At 48.0% G+C, this 22,940-nt stretch overlaps 1 protein-coding gene across 1 annotated transcript in view; it reads right to left on the reverse strand.

Annotated features, from left to right (window-relative positions):
• Positions 1–203: 203 nt before the first annotated feature.
• The window catches only part of PRDM16 (PR/SET domain 16), a 151,970-nt gene continuing 129,233 nt past the window's right edge, over positions 204–22,940 (reverse strand). The window contains exons 8-16 of the mRNA XM_005143254.2: positions 20,049–21,450; positions 16,398–16,485; positions 12,499–12,668; positions 10,601–10,678; positions 4,779–4,948; positions 4,046–4,220; positions 3,064–3,294; positions 2,008–2,182; positions 204–338 (exon numbers count right to left, since the gene is read on the reverse strand). Coding sequence (XP_005143311.1) covers positions 204–338; positions 2,008–2,182; positions 3,064–3,294; positions 4,046–4,220; positions 4,779–4,948; positions 10,601–10,678; positions 12,499–12,668; positions 16,398–16,485; positions 20,049–21,450 — 2,624 coding nt within the window. The remainder of the gene's footprint in view (positions 339–2,007; positions 2,183–3,063; positions 3,295–4,045; positions 4,221–4,778; positions 4,949–10,600; positions 10,679–12,498; positions 12,669–16,397; positions 16,486–20,048; positions 21,451–22,940) is intronic.

Genomic DNA, 22,940 nt, shown 5'->3' on the forward strand with positions numbered 1-22,940 from the left:
AGAGGCTCATTCTGATAAGTTAGAAATGAAAACTCTGGGTAGATAAAAGGCAGGACCTGTAGGTCAGACACAACAGGTTTCCCCCTCAGCCAAAGGTCCAGACTCCCTGAGGCCCCTCATCCATCTTCTGCTTGCTGGGATTTGGGATAACTGCAGCACCACCACCTCCTCGCCGGGGCTCTGGCCAGTGCCTTGCTGACCTCTCAGAGGTGGTTGATGGGGTTGAAGGTCCCCGACTCTGAAGCTGCTCCTGCCATGTCCAACCAAGCACCCAGCGAGTTCTGGGAGGACGCGTGGAGGGGAGCGTTCTCAGACAGGGACAGCATCATTGCATAAGCCTGGAGGAGAAGAGAGCAGTGCAGAGGACACGTGTGAATACACACACAGCACAGGCTGAGATACAGAGTGTGAAACAGCAGCTAACCACATAGGAAATGCAGGCCCTCCAGCACCCCTTGGCCTGGGCTAAGAACCTCTCATCCGCACAGCAGGATGAGACCAATCACTCCAACCACTCAAACCTGCCATGGAGTTTGTAGCAGTGCAGGCTTAGCCAGGAGAGGCCACCATCCAAACCCAGGACAGGACCAAACCCATGCTGTGCCATCTCTGCACTTGGTCACAAACCCACACCCTGAGTCCAGGCTCTGCCCAGGGGACAGTGGCTACATGCACAGTGCCAGTTGCTTTGGTTTGTTCTTATACAAAGTACAGCTACAAATAAGCCAGTGGCTACGTGAGACCACGTGCCCCAGAATGGTGCAGCAATAGCCACACTAGCATAGCCCACCAGGCAGCAGGGTATTGCATGGCATGAGCCCACTGGTGCTTGTAAAAATGGGCTCAGGTATGTAGGAATATAGGCACATATACTCTGCAATGGAACTGGGGCTCTGTTGGCCAAAGCAGCACTCATCACACACAAGGGCGAGAGATAAAGACCATGTGCTACCTGGGTCATCAGTACTACACTTGCCACAGTTGGACCCTTAGTCACTAGGACTCTTAGTAATGCAGCTCTAACAGGGACAGTATAAACCAGTTTTCCAACTTCTGCCTCTCCTCTTAAGAGTCAAGATCTACTTGTCAAGTCAACACATGGATGTACTGTAGGTGTGTGCTGGGAGATGCACAGCTTTGTACTATTATGGACATGCACGCTTCCAAAACTGCTTTTAAGCCAGCCAGAGGGGCTGTGCTGCTCACACAACTGCTGTTCTACCATTGGATGTCCTGCACTAGAGATGGTTACAACTCTTCAGGTTACTTGCTGGGATTTAAGTGTAACCAGTCCTGCAGCTTGTACGCTATAAAATGGATTCTAGAAGAAAAATACCCTCCCCATCCAAGCACAGGCTGGGCCTAACAATGTAGTACAAATTGTGAAAGAGCAAGCTGTTACTACACGGTTAGTACATTTGGCATATTAGTAACAAGACACACATAAGAGGCAGGCAAGTGGCTTGTGTCTGAATCGGTTTCACCCAGGACTAAGCTGTGTCCTATCTCCAAGCAGACCGTCCCCACCTTCAGTACTTGCAGCTACTGTGAAGGGGGATGATGAATCAGAAATCACATTCTGCTTGGCAACTGTGTTAAGCTGCTGCTTTGCTGGACATTTAAAACAGATTTCATGACAAATTCCATTGTTTAAAAGGGACTCAACTGAAGACCCATCCGAAGCATAAATAAATAGTAGTCATAAAAACATTTATACACACAGATAAAACCAGACAGATGCTTCTATCTTTCTCTACAAGCATGTTCTCACAGGACAGGCCATGGGGTAAGTTGACCTGGTCACCCAGAACGGATGCCCACCCCGTTTCTCCTCTGTTTCAGCACAGTTGCAACAAGACACAGTTCACATATGATTCACACGTTACAATTAGAATTCCTGGTCAGTGGAAGGGGAAAATGAACCTCAATGGTTTGAGGCCAGCTGCTTGCTAATCCTATTGCACGTGCTGGCGGCGAGCTAGGTAAAATGTTCTGCAATATACCTACCTGGTTTTTAGCCTGCCTGTACAGAGTCTGTTTTATTGTCTCAGAGTCTAAGGTGGAATTAAACACATCTTTAACTTCAAATGCTTCCTCGGCTGCTTTGCGAAGATCCAGCCCCTTCCCAAAATTCGGCATCTGCTCCAAATCTAACAGGCCGGCTTCGTCCTCCTCAATACACCTGTACCAATGACCAGGGGAAGGGGTTGACCTGTTGTTAGCTCATCTCACCGTTCACATCTAGCCAAAGTGAGTGTTGCTAACCCAGTGCCTGCATGCACATACCACGGGGGACTCACAAGCCACATGCGTGAACAGACAGACAGACAAACACCAACATGACACACAATGCAAGTAGCAAAGGAAAAGTGGAGAGCATGGCTGTGTACACACAAGCATCGCTGTTTGTGAGTCAGCATGGCTACAGTTCCCTTTGGTTGTCTGTGGGGAGGATGCTGTGCACTCCTGGGGATGTTTGACACTGGATTTGGGTTGCAATGAAAATAGGAATGCACTGAAATCAAGTCAGATACTACTTTGCATCATTTGTTACAAATACCATTAGGAAACAGGCAAAAAGCAAGCTAAGCCTATGCTCTGTGCCATGAACTTTAGAGACCTTGAACATGGCTTGACCTTGAGAAGAAAAAGCTTCACTTTTCCCCAGAGAACTGGACTTGAAGTCAGCATCTGGCTACAACTAAAATAGGCAGAGCAGCATGAACCAGACTGCAGACACACGCCTCTTCCTTCACTCTGATCAGTGATCCAGAGGGAAAGACACCCTCTGAGCTGTGGTACCCTGAAAATGTGGGTTTCTGTGCTGGACTAACTGCTCTGATATGAGCTTCTAGAGTCTTGCGTCTACGGCTCAGCACAGATCCTCCTTGCAGTCCCCCACCATGGTGACAATGGGATCTCTGAGGTGAATGCTTACATCAAACTGGAGGTATGACACATGGCTCCAACAACAAACCAGCAGCACTCACAGTCTACCACGACACAGGGTCAGGAGCCTGAGCCCCGTTTGACTTCTCGAAGGGAATGAATGGCCCTCCTCACCTTCGGGTGTGATCAAAGCTCATGGTGAGAGATGTGGGCTCCTCATCCTCTTCATCTTCAAATGCTCCTCGGGGCTCTGCAGTGGGTGATACTGTTTCATCCTGGGACTTCCCTGTCAGGCTGTCATCATCTTCCTCTTCCAGTTCTTCATCTTCATCGTCCACATCTTCTGTTTTCTCATTTGCTAATCCATGACACTGGGAATTGCCATCAATATCCTGGATTTCTGGCCTGAAATATTTGGTCAAGAAGAAAGAAACAAGAAGAGAAAAGTCATGCAATTTCACTGCAATACATATGGATACAGAGACACATTTATGTACATATACTTCTGATATAAACTGCAAGGAAAAGGAAAACCAACATATTTCAGGCATTTAAAAATCACTCCCTTAAGGACTAACAACTATGTCAAGTATACACCAACCTCAGGGCCTTTCAAACTAGAATCTTGTTTGGTCTGGGTTTAAATGATGGTTTTCTATCCCCTAAAATAAAGCATCTGTGAGACAAGCAGCTTTCCTTCTCGTGCTACTGTGCTCTAACAATCTCCCTTCAAGCCACCAGGAGGAAGCTTCTTCACGGTGTATCCTAACATACTCTGTCTCATTACTTTTGCTGTTCATGCCCTATGGGCCTGGCAGACTCCAAAACCAGAGCAGATTTACATTGTGTGATGAGAACAAGAGTGGGATCACCAGTGCTATGGACCCGGAACCCAGCAGGATGCCCCCAAGTGACATAAAGTAAGATAACACCTCCACCAGGAATTTCCCATCTGCGTGTTCCACACTTCTTACTGTTCTTCACGTGGATCACATTGTGATGGGGAATTCTCATCCCTGCATTTTAGACTTAAACCTTAGTAATGGCATCCAATAGCTATTTGTGAAAGCAGGACAGCAGCAGGTGAAACACCACTCAGTCCAAACTAGGCTTGTGATAGGGGTAGGTAGCTGGAAAGACTGATTTGCTTCCCTACCTTTTATCTGCTAAAGCTGACGCTTGGTTCATCTCACTATTTGCAATAAAATTTCTGATTTCAGAGAAATACGAATCCTCTTTTTCATCTAAAAGTGCATGGTTGTCTGATTCCGAGTTTGGGGAAGAGGCACTGGTCCCAAGGTGGTTTGTAATGACTCCGGAGTGCTGGCTCACTGAGGAGAGAAACAGGAGAAACAATTGGATAGTGGCAAAGGTACGATTAAGAGGAAAAATAAAGGAGGCACATTAGCAACAATCCTCTCCCTATGTACTAATGATTTAATCCTTCAGAGGAATTTCACGGACCAAAGCTCATGTTTTCCACACTGGAACAACAGTGAGAAACAAGAGGTGATCTTCAGCATTTATGGATGGTGGAGACAATTTAAAATCACTATCATTGCAGAGCTGTTTGCCTGTAACTATTCCATCATTATTTGACTTTCCTAGGCTGGGAAATCACTTAGCTGGCTTCAGCACAGGCATTTCCTCCTGCAGTTTTTATCTGAAGGCAAAGCCTATTTATCTTCTTGAACTTTGCACATACCCACAGATGCATTTCAGGTTGAAAAGCCTTGGTAGAGCTTGACATGCCCATATCTGCATTGCCCAGGAGATCTCTCTGTGTCCCCACGAGGACAGCATCACGATCATGCATTACAGAAAGGCTTCCCAAGGACCAGAGAGGCCAGAGCACAGGATGCTCTCCCTCCAGCATCATCCCTTCCTACCTGGAACGTTCTCGTGCTCGTGTTTCTTAAGATGCCGGTCCAGGTTGGTCTGCTGCCCAAAGCATCGGTTACACAGGTGACATTTGAATGGCTTCTCCTTGTTATGGATGTTTCGAACGTGCCGCTGGAGGTTGGAGGAAATGCTGAATGACCTGTCACAGTATTTACACCTGAAAAATAGAAGCAAATGCCAAAGAGTGAAACGTGAGAGGGGGAAAGGGAGAAAGAGAAAAATCTGACTATCAGAAAGCCAGAAAATGGTGGTCTATAAATCTTTACTCAGCAGAGGACCTGGGAAGCACAAGGCATTAATCATTCCAGACAAATCTGATATTATTGTTACTCAAGGAGCACAAAGGAAGGATTAGGATTAATTAAGAAGTGAGTCGTCCAAACAAATACCAGTTTTAAACAAAGTAATTACTTTTCCACACACCAATGTAAAAACAAGGGAGGTGAATTTATTTCTTCCACCCTTCTCCTTTCGTAGGGGAAGTGGGTGAAATATGGCTGTGGAGGGAGGAAAAAGAAGACAGAAGGAGGAGAAAGAAGGGAGGTTAAATGTAGCCCATAGTTATGAGTGAGAATATCCCTCCATGACACACTTATGTGGACACACAGAACACTCCAGATTTATCTGTGACATTCCTTGTGGTCCTCGGGATGTAGGTACTACAGATGCCTTTCCAGGTAATGATGGTAATTATAGTACAATAGCTCCCAAGAAATACACTGTCATTTCCAACCAGGGTAAGATTTACTCCTGTGTAGTGAATATCTGGTTTATGATGAGAAAACATGGAATGCGAGGAGCTGAGCCAGAATGTTGAGGGAAAGCACTGAGTGAAGAAGTGTTCCCTCTTTGGAACGAACCTCTGCAGGACCCACGGAGGATGTGCTGGCATGAAAACAAGGCTTTGCTAAAGCAAGGGGCTTTGGGAGCTCAGCCCTCTCCTCCTCCATGGCAGCCGATGGACTGAAGAGGGCAGCTTTGAGCCGCAGTCAAGTGCTTCAGCCCTAAAACTACAGAAAACCGAATTCCTCTTTGGATCTGGCCGAGTCCCTCATTAGATCTCCCTTTAAATACATCAGTTGTACCTCGGCAAAGCTGCTTTCCTCACGGCTCTGCTTCCAAACCCTATGAGGAGTAAAATCCTTTCTCTGCTACAAACCTCTGTAAATCCTGGGCACTCTGAGGACAAAGTGAGAACAGTTCTTAAGCCCTTGTAATTCCAGAACAAACCCACTTGCTTTAGAACTGCTCTGTGCTGCTGTAGCCAAGAGCCAAGTCCGTCCCACTGAGCTGAGCTCCTGGTTGATAAGGCATGAAGATGATGGGGCATTTGTGCTCACTTTGGTAATGCCATCGGTTCACTGTGTGAAGTGGGCACACAGAGCTCATCCTGGGCCTGTGTCATGCAAGTACAAACCTGGATCTGCCCCAGTACTCAGGACATAGTTCTGCTTCCTACAGACACAACAGGTTCAGCTGCAGGAAGGAGGTGCGAGGGTAGAAACATCTATGCTGTGGAACACACAGATTTCCAGGTGTGCCACAGCTGTGATCTTTATTTGCTCTCTAATAATAAATGGGTATTTTTGGTTTTAAATTGCAGGGATACATTTATGAAATGCTCTCCCCTCACTGCCTGTTCATGGGTTCCGTGCCCACCTCCGAATTTCCTACTGTTACATCACCAACAGGAACAGACATTTCAAGCAATGAACCTTTACTCTGCTTAACCTTGCAAGAAAGCAAAATCTCTTTTGAAACCACATTTCTCAGACTTCAAAAGGTTTGGCCATTTCTAGAAAGAAAATGAATCGAACAAGTAAAGAAAACAAGAGGTTATGTGAACATCAGCAAGGACAAGCACAGTTTATGGACAGAGAGCTAAACACCCATGTGTTTGCAGCTCCTCCTGTCCACCAGCCACTGCTGACTCTGCTTTCAGAGGCTGCCAGGCTTTGGCAGCTTCTGCTCTTCAGTGCTTCAGAGGACTGAAGTGTCCAAACCAGCCACTGCTCCAGTATCCCTGCTATTCCCAGCACTTCCATGGGTGGGTTTGCCCAGTGTGGCTCTACCAGCACCTCACCAGCAGTCCCCTCCTTGCCTCTGGGTTTTGCTCCCTGCCTGTCCCCACCAGCTTGATGTCCATCAAAGCCCAAACCCCCCTCACTTGTGTTTGCTGGGCTGGGTCTTGCCTCCATTACTCACAGGAGCGGTGCCAGTGACTTCAAAGGGAGCTCTTGCATGCGCACGGCCAGAGCGAGCTGGCCTCCTGCATGTCCATTTATTTAGATGTTCAGGAAGCCTTTGAAAGGTCCCTTTGACAGGTCCTTGCTCTGTGAGCTATGTGGGTCCAGGGTAGGGTACGGAGAGGGGATAAAGAGCTTGTTACAAAAATAGGAAACAGAGGGGCATTGGAAAGGAGCAAGAGCCGATGTCTGAAAGCAAAGGGATGAGGGAGACGGCCTGCGTTATTTGTGGCCCCAGAGGGGTCGGGACTTGGATCTCTGCTGGTTTTAATCTAAATAAATGATGCAGGCAGAGGGAACCGGCTTCAAATCCGGGAAGAGGTGAACACGGAGCCAGGAGAAGAGTAAAGCTCAAAAGCAGCAGTATTTGCTTTGTAAACACACTGACAAAACGCTCGTAAAGGTTTGTGGTTCATCCTTATCAGCTCAAAGTAACTCACCAAAGGGCTAAAAGAACACAAAGTGGGAGTGAATGATGGCTGGGAATGAGCCGAAGCTGGAGCCGGAGCTCTGAAGGATGGCAGTGACCCTCAGAGCCCGAGGGAGCTCAGGTACATGGGGAAAATCAGGCAGCAAAGCCTCAAACTGAGGAACGGAGCTGACTGCTGTCTGGGTACAGCAGTTTGGTACCGCTCCAGATGTGACAGTACAGCATGGGATACAGTACTTTGTGAGGTTCCAACAGCACAGCAGCACTTGCAAAATGAACACTTGTTTGATGATGAATGTGAGCTGCAAAGATAGAAGTGCAGTAACAAAGCGTAAAACACGTGGACACCTACTGAGAAACTCCTTCATCTCGAGTGCTTTATAGCAGGGATGAACTTAAGCTATGTATTAAAAAAGAAACTGAGAAAGAAGAGATGCTCATTGAACTGTGAAGCATCTTAAATGACACGGGAGATGTCAGCTCCAGTTGCTTACTGCAGATAACAGGACGGCTGAAAAGGAAATGAAAGGAAAACAAATTCAAACCAGCCGTCAGGAAGCACATCTTTATAGAAGGACCGCAGCCGTGCAGGCTTCAGGACTGGGGTAATTCAAGAATCAATTAGATGGCATCCTGGAGGGAATGGGCATTTGAAAGGAGAAAATACAAGTCCTGCTGAATCAAACAGCTTTTAGCTGTTCCCAGCCTGGGGTTTATGTAGTTTATGGTGATTCTGTGAGTTCAGAGAATGAAAACATAACCAAAGAGGCAAGGCCACAGCTGCAGCACACCCTGACCTTCCTGTGCTCTGAGCATACAGAACATCACTAAAACCAGCCTCTTCTGCTTGTGATGGTGAGCTCAGATGACAGCAAAGCCCTGGGTTAATGACCTGAGCTTCCAGGTAAGTCTGATATGATTTTACAGGCCCAGGTTATTTTGCCTTTCTCTGAAAGAAACAGGTATGTTTGACAGCCCTTTTTGGCACTGGGGATTGAAACATGCACTACTCCATGTTAGATGCTTTCAGGCAGTGCGTTACCAGGTATTCCTTACTCTTCCAAAAACACACAGCACTTCCCATTCCAAAAAGAATTCATTTGCCTCCTTATTGCTCATGTGCTATTAATTCCTTCTTTACGCATTAAATAGACTCCTGGGAAGTTTAAGTGACTGGGTAAGAAACACACCACTTCTCACTGACAATCAGGAATCAAACCCAAAGCACCTTCTCTTTTGGCCTCCGTGTTTCCTGATCTAAGCTTGGACACCTGGTCAGTCTGTGTCAGCTCTGAGAACATTTTAACCTGCATTGGGGTGAAGAGCTAACACTGCAGAGTCAACAGGCAACAGAACCACTGAACTCATCGCAAGTCAGAAGACAGACATCAGTGCACCACCGAGAAGTGCACACCATCAGTGCACCACCGAGGAGTCAGCATCTCCTTGTACCTGCGTCAGGTTGTCACTTCACAAACAACCTCTCAAAACAATTCTTGCTGCTGAAGGTGGAGATCTCAGTTCTCTGAGAGCAACAGAGAATCAATGATAACTGAGCTCCTGTGTAAGCGCAGCCCCAACTCTCAGGAGTGCCATTAGAATGCAACATTGTCCAGAAGTCAAACCTCTCGTACAAAAACCCACACAGGCCATTTTCTGGGACAAGACCAGATCAAATAAATCTTTATTTTCCTAACCTTTGTTAAGCTGCAAGTCTCCTTTTTTGGAAGAAAACTGCACTAACAATCTCTGCATAATCGGGAGCAAGCATTTCAGTCAGACAGGGGTGTGCAGTGAATACACAGCCTTCATTCAAGGCCTATCGAGTAACGCAACTGAGAAAATCAGAACGGGGACTGGTTCCAAAATATATGTCTGCTTGGAGAGGGGCTTTTTGTTTTTAATTTACCTCATGTCTACGCTCAAGATTCTGTATGACTGTGCATGGAAAAAAACCTGGGCTCTCTCTGTACCAGGATTACAATGTGGGAGAAGTAGCTTCTTAAACTAAGCATGAAATGTGATGGATTTGAGCACTTGGCTGTTTGCTGCTCATGAGTCTGTGTTTTGCTTTATGTAGTAACTATTGTGTTAGGTTTGTTGTGCGCTTCTGTGTATGGGAATACCATACTCCTGGCTGCCCAGAAGTTTGAATCGGTACTGGTGTCTGACAACACGTGAAGCGCTCCTATCATGGCAAACACAACGCTTGATTTTCAGCAGGCTCTCAATCTATCACCCACTTGGTTTTGCTCATGTATGCAGCTATTAAAGAATACTTTCTGACAAAGTTTTATGACAGTGACTGCAACCCATGAGGAGGAAAACTGGGAGATGGGAATTCCTGCAGGAGAAATATTCCCTCATACACCTACATACACACACATGTACTTACATGTATTCTCTCATGAGTTCTATTCCCATTTCCCAGGCCCAGAAGTCCCGTTAGGAGCAGCACCCCTGGTGCTGCCCTGGGAAAGAGGCGCCTGATTTCACAACGTGCCCTTTTGCACAGACACAATGCAGAGTGAACTGTAAAACCCAGCCTGTCCCATCCACAACCAGCAGAAGAGAGCTCAGCCTTCTGCCCTCCGCACCCACAAAGAGGGGACACACCACATGGATTCCTTCCCTCTCATCACTTTATGTGATTTAAGGCAGGATGCTCCCTAACTTAGCTTTTAAAGTGGACACACTACAGGGCTTTTCTTTGGGGGTTTTGATCCACTGCTCCAGGCACCTCTGAATACGCATTAGGGAAAGAAAAAAGAAAGCCAGCCAGACCCAGCAGTGAGCTTACTGGCAAGCCCTTCAAAACAGCCCGATTTTCAGAGACATTCAGCACCTTCAGCTGTCCTTGAGATGAATGGCTAACGTGAGTGTCGAACAACACTGCAAATCAGACCACTCATTTGCCAGCATACATCTAAATATAAGTTAAGTGTCTATCTTCAAGCTGCCAAGCCTGATTATTTTTGGCTGGTACACATAATATACAATCCTATGAATCATTGTATGTAATGCTACAGGACCGCGGAATTATGTTGGCACAGCTTTACAGAAAGGAATAAAAACAGCGTGGTGGTGACTGAGGAGTGTGTTGGGAAAGGGGCTTTGTCTGGGGCAGCCTCACCTGTAGGGCTGCTCTCCAGTGTGTGTCCGCAGATGCCTGGTCAGGTTTGCCGAGCGTGGGAAGATCTTCCCGCAGTACCTGGAGGGGGAAAGCCAAAGCACCATCAGTGCACGGTGTCCTGCGCACCACGTCACTGCCAACACCCAGCAGCAGACACCACCGCTCACAATCAGAAAACCCCTGTATGCAGGAATAGCACCAGGAACCATGTTCTGAGGCAGGAAGACCTGGAGGTCAGAAGCACCCGAGCGATGCCCACTCCAGAGCAATGGGATCCACAGTGTACGTGACCCATCTCCAGAGGGACAGAGCAACGGGAAGGGCAGGAAAAAGCCTACCCGAACACCCAGCACGTCCCCAGATGCTGGCTGACTTAGTAGCTTACCATGGAGACCTGGGCATGCACATAGGAACACAGGAAGACTGTGTTCCCATTGAACTGGAGATCCTCCTGAGCCTAAGGCTGAATACTTGTGTTTAGTACCCTTTTGCTGTGTGAATACTCGTGTTTAGTATCCTTTTGCTGAGTTACTTCCACCTATTTTAATAAAAGCTTTTTGAATGAACATAAGCTCTGGACATCCACCACCTCCTACAGCAGTGAGGTCCTCTGCTGAACTGTGTGTTGTGTAAAAGAACCTCCTGCTTGGTTTAACCTGTCACTCAGTGACTGCATTAGATGCTACCTCATTCCTGCATTAAGATAAAGAGTGAGTAATCACTGCCTAGTCATACTGCACAGGAGATTTCAACGGATCTCCTCTATTGCCCTGTTTAGGTGCTCATCATATGGAATGGACTTGATCATCCTGGAATTCCCAGGATCTCCTTGTAGATAAATGCTGCAGCACCGTGTTACTGTTATCAGGAGATGCTGCTGTGAGTCTGACAGCCTGCTTGGAATAAGGAAATGCAGCAATAGGAAATGAAAGCAGAGAAGGAATGGTGTTCCCCAGTAAATCTGATTCACAGTAAAAGGAAGGGAGGTATAAATAAAAGTATTCACTGGGAAATAAAATACTAAGGATGAAGGGTTACGTTCAGTGACCATGAAACCTGATGCTTACTGCTGTAGAAGGAACATAAGACATTCAGTACCTTCAGATGTCCTGACCATGAGCAGTTACTGTGAGTGTCCCTCAACAACGAAAATCCAAATGTGGACTTGTGAGAGCATAACTAAATGTAAGTTTAGTCCTTCTTTTAGGTACAAACCTCAATATCCAGCTGACATCTGAGTCCCCAGCTGTTGTGGCAAATGAAACTGAGAGATACATCAAACAAAACAGACCCCCCCTTACTGCATCCAGGCCAAATGCACTGGGAGCCACCCCAAGAACCTCCACAGTAACTGCAGGTAAGAGTGCATATGCAGACAGAGGTTTTTATTCCCTAGTGATCTGCTCTCATACAAGCTTGTGGAGCTGCAATGAGTACCCAAGTACTTCTGTAGATACAACTGTGCTTGAAAAAGCTGTTTCCTGTATGCCATTGGTAAAATACCAATGCTTTCCCTAGCTGAGACAGGTCATTGCTGTGATTTTACTTGCACTGGAAACCATGGCATCTGTTACCAGAAACTCAGCTTGGAGGGTCCTGTTTGCTTGAGAATCTCCAGATCTGCTCTCAAGGTTATTAAAAATTACAAAGAAAACAGAAGATGCTGATTTTCTACCAGACAAAACAAGCTATTTCAGAGGGAGTTAGTCATCAGAATGCTCTGTTCTAATTCTGCTGCTTGTTTTTCCTCCCACCCCTGCCAAGACAGCAGAGATGTCCATGTGGGGCTGCTCTGCTGCACGCTGCTGCCTGATGCTCCAGCTGGGTGATGCTCTCCTAGGGATGCTCTGAGGTGCTGCAGGCACCGCCTCTCCTCTTTGGGGTGCCCAGGCCCCTACCTGCAGGTGTAACGCTCCTTGCCCTTGCGCAGGATGGGATCCGATAACGTGGGAGGTGGAGATCGGAAGTTGAAGGGGTGATGTGGAAGGGGCTGCAGGGAGGTGCCAGTGTCTGCCTTCATGGCTGCAAAACTCTCCAGTTTCTCTGTCATTGTTTCTATGGCTGACATCTGCAAGGACAAAGATCCACAGGAAAACAATGTCAGTGCATAAAACATCTTTCAGCATCAGTGTGCTGGTCAAAGCCTGCTGCTGCTTCTGCTGGGCTCAGAAGGAAGCAGCAGTGAGCTGCAGACAGGTCAGCAGGCAACGAGGGGTCAGAGGACAGGGAAGTTCTGGGCAGGAGGCAGAAGAATCCTGGCCAAGCACAGTGAGAGGGGGGACAGGGGAATGGGTGACCAGGGAGCTGGGACAGGGGAGAGGCTGAGGCTGGAGGGGTGAGGAGGAGGAGTTAAGATCAGACTCAGGATGGAGCAGGTCCATAGAGAGTTTGCCTAGTAAAGGGGCCAGCATCTTAATGACATGTAAGAAAGGTTCAGAGGCCAGCAGAGGTGATGGGAGGGTGTGGGGGAGGTGGCTGAGCTTCCTGCAGTGCAATTCCAGCCAAGATACTCTACGTGAGCTGGGGCTGGATGAGTTATGGTTTGGAGGAGCATAACCTACACTGCAAAGTCCAGATAGGAGGTGCAGGCACGCAGGCCTAGAGACTTGTGCCATCCCTGGCAGTGCTCAAGGCCAGGTCAGATGGGGCTTGGAGCAGCTGCTCTAGTGGAAGGTGTCCCTGCCCACAGCAGGGGTTGGAGCTGGATGAGCTTTAAGGTCCCTTGGACCCAAACCAGTCTGGGATTCTATGACTCAGCAATAGCCACCTTCTCACATAAACACTGGGTGAAATACCACTGCAAAAAGAGGGAGAAAGGGAAAAACATGGAGAGAGGGGAGAAGGGGAAAGCAAAGAAGGAAAGAAGAAAGTTGTGTGTGCATGCAAAGGACATGCACAAACCTCCTGCCTAAAGAAACCCACTTGTACTGTCCTGAGAGCAACACAGGAAATCCCAATCTGAGAGAGAAACACAACTCAGAGAACTACACCAACATCCCCACTGCTCAGTTTTATGTGCTCCTGAGAGCACTTCCAAGACACCAAGCAGAAACCAGGGATCAAGCAAACAAGGCAGCAATAAAGCTGCCTCCTCCCTGCCCATGACATCAGTGGGACAGCCGGAGCCCGAGCGGAGTCAGCCCGAGCACGGAGCGAGCGGAAGGCAGTAGGAAGCCATAGATCAAAACTAGATGCTCTATTGTACAGGAAGGGCTGACCTTTTGCACGTTTACACTTTATTAAACTGGGCTCAGGGGGGGCAGGGGAAAGAGCCAAGATATTGTTTAAAATGTACGACCATAAAGAAAAAGTTGTCTTAATCACCCAAGCCTACATTGTGGAAGGCTGACAACCATTCATAAGCCGTAAAAAAGAGGAGTAGTAAAACCCATTTCCTGATAATAGATCCACGGCCCCTTAGTTGGAGGCTCCCAGCCCATGATAAATAGTAAGTAATACTTAGCGCCAGCCACTTGAAAAGGTTCCTTGATCATTTACAGCAAAAGCTCTGCCCCAGCTGCCAGTCATGTAACAAAACCATCACGTTAAAATGCTATCCGGATCTTTCAGAGCTGTGCCACTCAGCCCTTTGCCGGAGTACCTGGAGCTATCTTTTGTTGTGCCCTGTTCTTTAGGCACTTAGTCAGAGATGTTTGCTGGCTTGATAGCCGTAGGCTTGTTTTAAAATGCTAAGCCCCGGCCGTAGCCTCTCCAGTGGCAAAGGCACTTTGCTATTTAGGGAACAACTGCCTGGTTATAATAAAAGAGAAGGGGAGAAGAAAAGGAAACTTAACAGGTGAGAAAAGGTTTTTCCATTAAGTTCTCAGAAAGTTCCACCATTTCTTTACATTGTCCGGGGGTTCATTTAAAAGGGACAATGGGAGAAGAACTCCCATCAGAGCAGAGGAACCACTGTCAATGACTGGCTAAGAAAGAAAAGTGGCCTGAAATTCATTTTGGGAGAGAAAGCATCTTCTGAATGCTGAATGCTCAGCCTTTATTACATCTTTTGGCATGACCACATCCCACCCAGGGCCCTCCATGAGAGCTGGGGAATTATTCACACAAGAAAAGGCTGAGACCAGGCTCGTGTTCAGAGAAACGCACGTAGAGGGTGCCCCTAACTGACCCTGTACGTGAACGCTGCTCTTAATGAAGATAGGAGCAGGATTCCCTGAAAATGTGACTTCTAAAGGAAAAGATCCAGGATAACATTGGATGGGGATCCGGTAAATCCTGTCCCCCCCTCCCATATTCTTGAACAAACAGGATCAGAAGTACCTGACTGACTACAGAGCATGGGAACAGCAGCTCCCTAGATCAGTGATCGTTACACAGCCACCCACTTCATGCAAGCTGAGTTATCAGGAAGCTTTGGGCTTGAGTGATTGTAAATTTTAGGCTATTCTGTGTGATAAGCTATTAGAGATAACCAGACCTTCCACATCTTTTCACTGCCATGGGAAGAGGACGTGGTCAGGATCTCAAGAACAATGTTAATCACCTTCCACCCAATGCTTGCTCCTACTCAGGGCCCGTACGTTTCTCATCGTCTTGTTGGGTTGCTTTGCCACATCAGCTCCTCCCTGCTATCAGATTCTTTACAGGCAGATATCCCCACTATTCTAACTCACACAAACACAGGATGTTCCTGGCCAGCCTGTCACCATTATCCAGCCTCTCCGAAGGAAAAATCAGGGGAAGCTATTAACCAAACTCTGAGGCTGATGCGAAACAATGAGGGAACTAAGTTTAGCTGTGAAAGCAACCAGGCCCCAGCTTTCACAAACCTGCACGTTATTTATCTAAGGTGGGAAACAGTATCAGAGGAGAACAATGCATGTGAATATAAAGGAGAGCACAATAACGACCACAGAGCCCAGCTCCCTGTGTGTGTTTGTGGCAGGAGAGATGGAGGATCGCTGGTAACTATCCAATGGGGACAATGCGGGGCAGAGTGTGGCAGAGCTTGCTCCATTGCCATTATGGAGCAGGGAACCCTAAGGATAAAGAGCAGCATCACTTCTTGAAGAGTTTAGCTATGGCTCATAAGATAAGGGGGGTTGTAAAGTGGGGTGATTCTCATAAATAGCCTTGGTTGCATTGGCCTTGGTTGTGCCATTCCAACACTGTGGGTAGAGGCCTGGTGGGTGATGGGGTGGCATTCCTGGCCCACTGTCCAATGGGAAAGCTGTCCAGCAGCGTTTCCCATCACTCAGCAGTGACTCAGACCCAAAGGAGATGCAGAGGGAACAAATATCCATGAGCTGTCGGAGAACAGAGAGTAGAGCAGCTGTGCAGGAAGGAGAGAACATGAGTCCTCCATTGAGTGACCCATCCATCACCTTTAGGAGCAGGCAGGACCGAGCCCCAATTCTATGTTACCCTGCAATTTTATCCCTTCTTGATGGTGTGAGGGAACTGCAGGCAGGTGTAAAATGCTCCTACTTGGTGCTGAACAGTCCTTCCCCACTTTGCACTACTGCAAATGACTGCACCAGGTGTTCCCAATGGGAAAATTACACAGACACTGTGGCATGGGAAAGGGGAGTTTGGCAGACTATACAAGCTGTCCAGACCTCATCCCTGTTCCTCTGTTAATGCATAAGAAACAGCGAGGCACAGCAACCATCCTCCTCAAAGCAGGAAATTAGAAGTATCTGAAAGTAAACCAGGAGGAGCTTCCAGTGGGGCCTTTGGATGAGGAAGAGCCTGATCCAATGACCTGTCTGCACCAGTTCCAGCTCCAATTCCTTAGCATTCAACCAGCACCACATTGTAATGTTACTGCTTTTACCTGGGGGTGAAAAAGCAGCGGGGAGGGTCGCAGGTACTTCTCCTTTAGGGCACCCACAGGGTCTGTCACCTTCCGCTTCTCCACCCTGCTGGACAACAACACAGAGGGTTACATACCCCACAGGCAGCAAAGAACAAGCCAAACCACTCACAGAGGTGTTTAAATGATACATACGAGGCTGATCTCCTGTTGACACAAACGCCTTTCTTCCCCTTCTTACTGGATAGTACAAATGGTGACCCACAGGTTACCCCACAAAAAGCACTGGAAATGCCACAGAAATGGATCCCCTCCTTTGGGCAGTGTTTGCTTAGCTGTCAGAAAACACTGTGCCCCTCTATGTGAGGACTAATGCCCCTGCTGCAGTGCTTTATAAGCCTCTACTCTTATGGAATGTTGTGCAAAACCCCTACATTTACAGCAAAAGCTTAAGTGGGAGAAGCTCTGGAGTCCACAGCAGCAGCCCCTGCCTGCTCTTTGAGAACTGGTCTTTATCAGAAGAGTTAACACTGGGCCAAGCTTCACAGCCCCAAGTGTGCTGAAATCATCAGGTGTTTCATATCCATTTCCTCCCTTGCAGCTCAGGCATCACTTGCAGTGAGTTTCTCTGAGCAGACGTGGACAACCATTTAGGAAGGCAGGAAGCAGTGGGAGATTCCTGAAGCCACTTGGGAACCTGAGTCCTTCTGATGGCTCCATGTGCAAGCATTCTGTACTGAAGCACCTTACTATGGAGGAATGCTCCTGAAGGCAGGCTCCTCATTCTGGCTTTGCTCTCACAAACTGTTCTGCTGTGGGTCACCAAAAAGAGAAACTGGAATCTCCTCCATGGGAACAAAGTGTTATGGAAGTAACTCCACCAAATGCAGCTGCATCTTTAAACCACTGGAGCAGAGTCCACCCCAGCTCGAACAGCAGAAATCCAATAGGAAGAGTAATTTTAACTACGTTAGTCCGGCATAAATGAGAGCAAATTATTTTGCTGCATTTCAGCTGATTGGTGTGTGGATCAAATTACCAAAGAGTTTAAAAGAAGAGTCCTGCAGAGTGCTATGTAGTGAACTGGATTTAATCTGCATTTCATTTTCCATGGGTGGAAGGCGAGAGAAGAGCTGGGTCTGACACAGCCACAACTCCTGTGCTTTGGGAGGCACGTGCTTTACCAGAGTGAGCTCAAGCATCCATAAACCAAAGTCTCTCCCTGACACAAGGTGAAAGAGCAAATGTCCCAAGCAGAGATTTACCCTCTGGAACCAGCTCGGTTCCCAGGGGATGCCCCAGCCCTGGGTGGACCATAAACCTCCAACCTTAGTGAGTGACAGCATCTCAGGCAGCTTTCCCATCTGCTGGTGTCGGGCAAGGAGCACACAACCCACGCAGAGCAGGATTCCACAGCCACGGGAGGATTAAGCTGATCTTTTCAGCCCAGTGCCTGAGAACGTCACCTTAAGGAGGCCGAGCTAAAAACTGCACAGATTTCAGGCTGTCTGGCTGCAGTAAATTATATCACCAGGAGAAAATGTCAAGGATTTAAGTGGCCTTTGGGAGAAAAATGAAGGAGCCAAATGATGTGAGAGAGTCTGATAAAGAGAAGTTTAGAAACAAAATATTTCCATAGTTTTCAAGCTGGGACTTGGGAGCTCTGCTGTTTAGCTCATGACATCAGGAGTCTGATTCACAAGCAACTCCACTGCTGACTTTCTATTTTAATGTATTACTAAAACTATATGCATCCCGTGGAATGCACCAAATGATGCCCCCATCCTTCACTTCCATCTGTCTTCTGGACCTTTACGGCTTTCCCGAGGCTGCTATTTTAATTGGCAACGGCTCTTCCAACCCATGTTATTGTAACGTTCCTACTGAGAACGCCCAGAGGTGGCAGGACCCTGCAGCAATGCGAAGCTTTTGCCTTTCCATCCCATTTACTTTGCTCCCCAACGTACAAAAACCAAACGTGGGGCTGTTTACATCATCCCTGATGTCTCCAGGAGGAGATGACCGCGGTGGTCCTGGACAGAACGTGTGCATGTCCCAGGCTGTGATGCGGCATTTCCATCACAGATGGCAAATGTGTGAGCGAGCAACACAGCATCAACCCTGCGAGTCTGGCACAGCGAGAGACGCGTTCTTAATAGCAAGCAACGAGGGCTCCCTAATCCTCATCCCTGCTGACAGTTCCTTGGCCTGCCTAGACACTGACATCATTTGTTCCCCCAGTTATCAGCCGTACAATGCAGTGTGGTGGTGCCATAGGTGCTGTTCTCCTGCTCCAGCCAGGGGAAGGCCACACCATCCACTGCTGCTCGTGGTCCTCTGTCAACTGAACCACCCCAGTGCTGACACCATCATGCTGCGGTGACTATGAGGCTTTCCAGCAGCTCCTGTGCACATCGTGACCCTTCCATAGCTGGGTTACTGCAAGGCACCCCTGCAACACTCATATTTAGCCCGAGTAACCAAGAACAAACCATCCCCTTCTGGGAACTGCCTGTGCAGTTACAGACACAGAATCCAGGGGCCCTCCAGCCAAACCCATGTACTAAAAAGGATGTTACAATGCATCCCAGCCTAAGGGAGAATTAATTGCCACGTTAATGTTCAATGTCAGGGTACCTCTTCTCAGTGGACTTTGCTAAAAAGAAGAAAATGGTATTTGCTGCATAACAACCATAGCTCATCTGTAACCAAGGTAGTGCCAGGGCCCAGATGGGTAATACACGAACTTGCTGGTACCCAAAGCTTAAACTAATCTAATTTAAGATAATTTTCTTTCAGACACAGGTTTTACCAAAAGCACTAAACCAACAGAAGGCTCAAGTCTTCCCTTTACACTTCCTTCTGAATTCATTCCTTCTGGAAGCTGAACTGGCATTTGGGTAATTTCATCCCATCTGCTCTGCGCATGCCTTCCACGCTCAGCTTATTCTAGGCATGACCTAATGGATGGGGCCTTCCTCAAAACCCAGCAGCTTCAAGTGGAACTTGAAACTCCTTGTTATCTTCTAAGAAAGACTGAGTCTGCAAGCAGAGCATATGGGAGGGATGCAGGTAGCAACACGCTACCATGTGCTTACATAGCAGACGTTACCCCAGACCTAAAAACGCTTCAGCAGGCTGCTCCACAGCAGCAGTTCCTATGAACTGGAAAACTCTAAGAACAGGAATTAGAGAGAAAAAGGGGGGTGAGGAGGAAGAAAGGTGAAACAGCTTCACAAAGGCCATCGAGTAAGGCAGTGGGAGAGCTGCATTTCCAGGCTCCCAGGGTTCCTGACTCATTCCCAAGCCATGCGAGCCTGGGCTCGGAGGCAGCTGAACTCTGCATTCTTATCGAATCAAACCTCTGGAATCTCTCCAGCAGAAGTGCCATCTTAGCGTTGGCTCGTGGGAGAGTCCTTAAATAGGTCAAGTTCCTTCCTTATCAAAATAAGGATGTGCTCAGTACATGCTGATCAGGAGCACTCCTCACCATTATGCAGCCCTTCTGATTCAGAGAATTCAAAGTGCTGTGACAAAGGAGAAGTACAATCAACTGGAGCAGACCTTTACTGCTCCTTCTGACCAATCTAGGTCCTGACCTGCCTCAAGTGGTGCTGACAGCTAGAAAACCAGCTCATTAGAGGAAACGCTTAAGGCAGGGTATGTTAATACCTGTATATGGGGTCCATGAAAAAGGGTGATGGCTTAGCGTAATGCAGGGATGGCTGCTGAGGCAGTTGAGACTGGGAAATCTTGGGTAAGACTTCATTTGCCATTAGCTTCCTTTCCCCATAGATGTGGTTTTTCCGTGGCTCTCTGCCTCCGTTCTGACTGGCTCGGATGCGGTTGCCGATGCTCAGGTCCAGCGGCTGCTCCTCCCCTGAGGACGGGGCTGGCAGGACCTTCGGTGGTGGCAACATTGGCTTAATCTCTTTTGGCTTTGTGGTGAGATCGAAGGGTGACTCTGAGCTGGTGCTGCCGACTTTGTGGAGGTCCCTGGGTGACTTTGGTTCTGCCTTGACCAGCAAGTTGTGATTGAGGGTCCGCTCCGTGAAAGGATAGAGGGAATGGGGGAAGTTGGGGAGGAACTGAAAAGGGAACATGGAATGATACGGGAGCGAACCCATCTTTTTCTCCTGCATCCCCATAAAGCCAGGCCCAAAATACTTCTCTGCGATGGAGGCAATAGCTTTAATAGAGTCATTGGCTGCCCCTGTGGTGGGCAGCAAGTGCTCTTCAGGGGGAGGAAAGAAGGAATGCTGAGAATAGAAGAGAGGGATCTCACTCGTGTTGTTGGTGGAACTTGCAGACACAGAGCTGCTGACAAAATCTGGCTTGTTCTCCATCTGTTTGCTCTTATCTTTTGTTTTGTCCCTGTCACTCTCTGCATCACTGTCCAGGTCGGAACCAGTGCCAGTAGTGGTGTCCAGATCTGTGCCTGTGGTCGTGTTGACGTCCTCAAAGTCACTGCCGTCGGACATGTCACTGTTCCTAGCCTTTAGCTTCTCCAGGTAGGAGTTTTCCAGGCTGCCTTCACATTTCTCCTCTGCGGAAGCAGCCTGGCTGCTGTTGCTCACTGCGGAGATCAGAGGAAGTGCTGGGTTCCCGAGGGGGCTCGGGAGCTTTGCGTCCGGAGTGTGGTTCAGGGGGCTTTTGAGCAGTGGTGTGGGTGGTAACAAAGGGGGCCGGGGGTATAGGGAGGGTGGGAAAATCCCTGGGAATCCCGGCGTGAGGGCAGGGAATGCCGGGGGGGCAGGGGAGAATGGAAGCCCCCCCGGGTGCGGGCGGGATGGGAAATAATCATTAAACCCCAGGCTGGCATGGTTGAGGTTGGGAGAGGGCTTGGATTTGTCCATCATGGAGGTGGGTGTGAGGGGCAGGCCGGGGGCAAAGATGCCCCCCGGGTTGTAATGGTTCTTGCCCTCGCAGAAGCGCCGGTGCTTGTTGAGGGAGGAGGTAGTGCTGAACATCTGGCCGCAGTCCTTGCACTTGATCTGGGTGCGACAGTCCGCGTGCATCCGCTTGTGCCGGCACAGGTTGGAGAACTGCGTGTAGGATTTGTGACAGACCTCACCTAAAGCGTCAACAGAAACCAACAACAAAAGCCATATGAAATTAACAGGATGGGGCGGGAGCTCAGCAGGAGGTTCCCCAGCATCACCCTCCCCTTCCACCCTGGCCCCGAATCTCACATACATCCTTAAGGACAGAAGTGATAACAAGCAGGTTACACATGGACCTGCCTCCACACTTCTCCTGCTAAGTCATCCCACCATTGAGCTGTTCTGCTTCAGCTCTCCCCAGATAAAACCAGGCTGATGAGGCCACCTGGTCTCTTCAGTTTACAAGGACATGGAAATGTGTCTCTCTGTCTAAGGGTTCATCCAGGACTCAGCCTCCCTGGGCTGTATTTGTTACAGGTAAAGAGTCAGCCCCAGGAAGCTGGATGAGGATGCTAAAGCAATGCTGAACCAACCCCCAGCCCTCACCCACTGCCAGCCCAGACCTACATCCACCATTCCCTCTGCACAAACCACCTTCCCAAAGCATCTCTCCAGAAACAACTCTATGGAAATCCGAGTGGGGATTTTCAATACAGGTAATAATACATTATAATAATATCTATTTCCATGAGCTAGTCACTTCCCCTGTAGTGCTGGCATGGCAGGAAGCACTGAAGGCTGGAGGGGGAATGACTTTGCCACATTTAATCCAACCTACCCTTTCCTTAATGCCATTAAGAGTAAATAACCACTCCACAGGGATGTTCTATAAATACTTTGCCAGCCAGGCCTCGGTTCAGTGAGAAGCAGGGTGAGCTCTTGTACTCACTGAGTTATGGGACACCCTGGCAGTGCTACGTTAAGGCAACATCAGCCTTCTCTTTAACGACCTGTAAATACTAAGCCTTCAGAATGTGAATGTTTATGACCTCTTTCACCTGCAGGCTGGGCTGGTGTGGAAGGAGGAGGCAAAGGAACTAAAAACTCCTTTTTAACACTAACTTTTTAGTATCTGATCCCTCCTTCAACATAGGAAAGATGTCTGTATATTTGCTCTTCCCAGAACAGAATTCCCCCTTTCCAAGTTTAACCCCTTCCCTTGCCGTGTGCTAAGGGATGCTAAACAGTGGTTCAGAAGATACACACAGCTACAGATAATAAGGGGCAAACCTGTTCAAGCAGGTTGTATCACAACTGTGAGCACTTGCAACAGTTTGCACCGGCTCAACCCTGTCTTTGTGCTGTTCGTGTTATTTTAGTGTATTTGCAGTACTACCAAATAGAAGTTACACTGCTCTCGCATGGCAAAGCTTAGTAAGAAGACTAAGGATAACAAAAGCAAAGTCTTCCAAGGGAATCGGGTTCCTCTCTTTCATTTTCCACCCCAGTAAGAGTTGCTAAATACATCCAATCCTGCACAGAATTCCCTGAAGAAAAGTGCTACAGCTGTGAGAGCTCACATCATCGCTGTAAAACAGGGAAAATGGGAACGTTTTGTTAAGTCTCCAGTTCTACAATGATTTAGCAATGTCCTCTCTTGCTGTCCTGTGTTCTGCAGCTA

Source organism: Melopsittacus undulatus, chromosome 12 (assembly GCF_012275295.1).
Source record: "Melopsittacus undulatus isolate bMelUnd1 chromosome 12, bMelUnd1.mat.Z, whole genome shotgun sequence".
Classification (NCBI taxonomy): domain Eukaryota; kingdom Metazoa; phylum Chordata; class Aves; order Psittaciformes; family Psittaculidae; genus Melopsittacus; species Melopsittacus undulatus.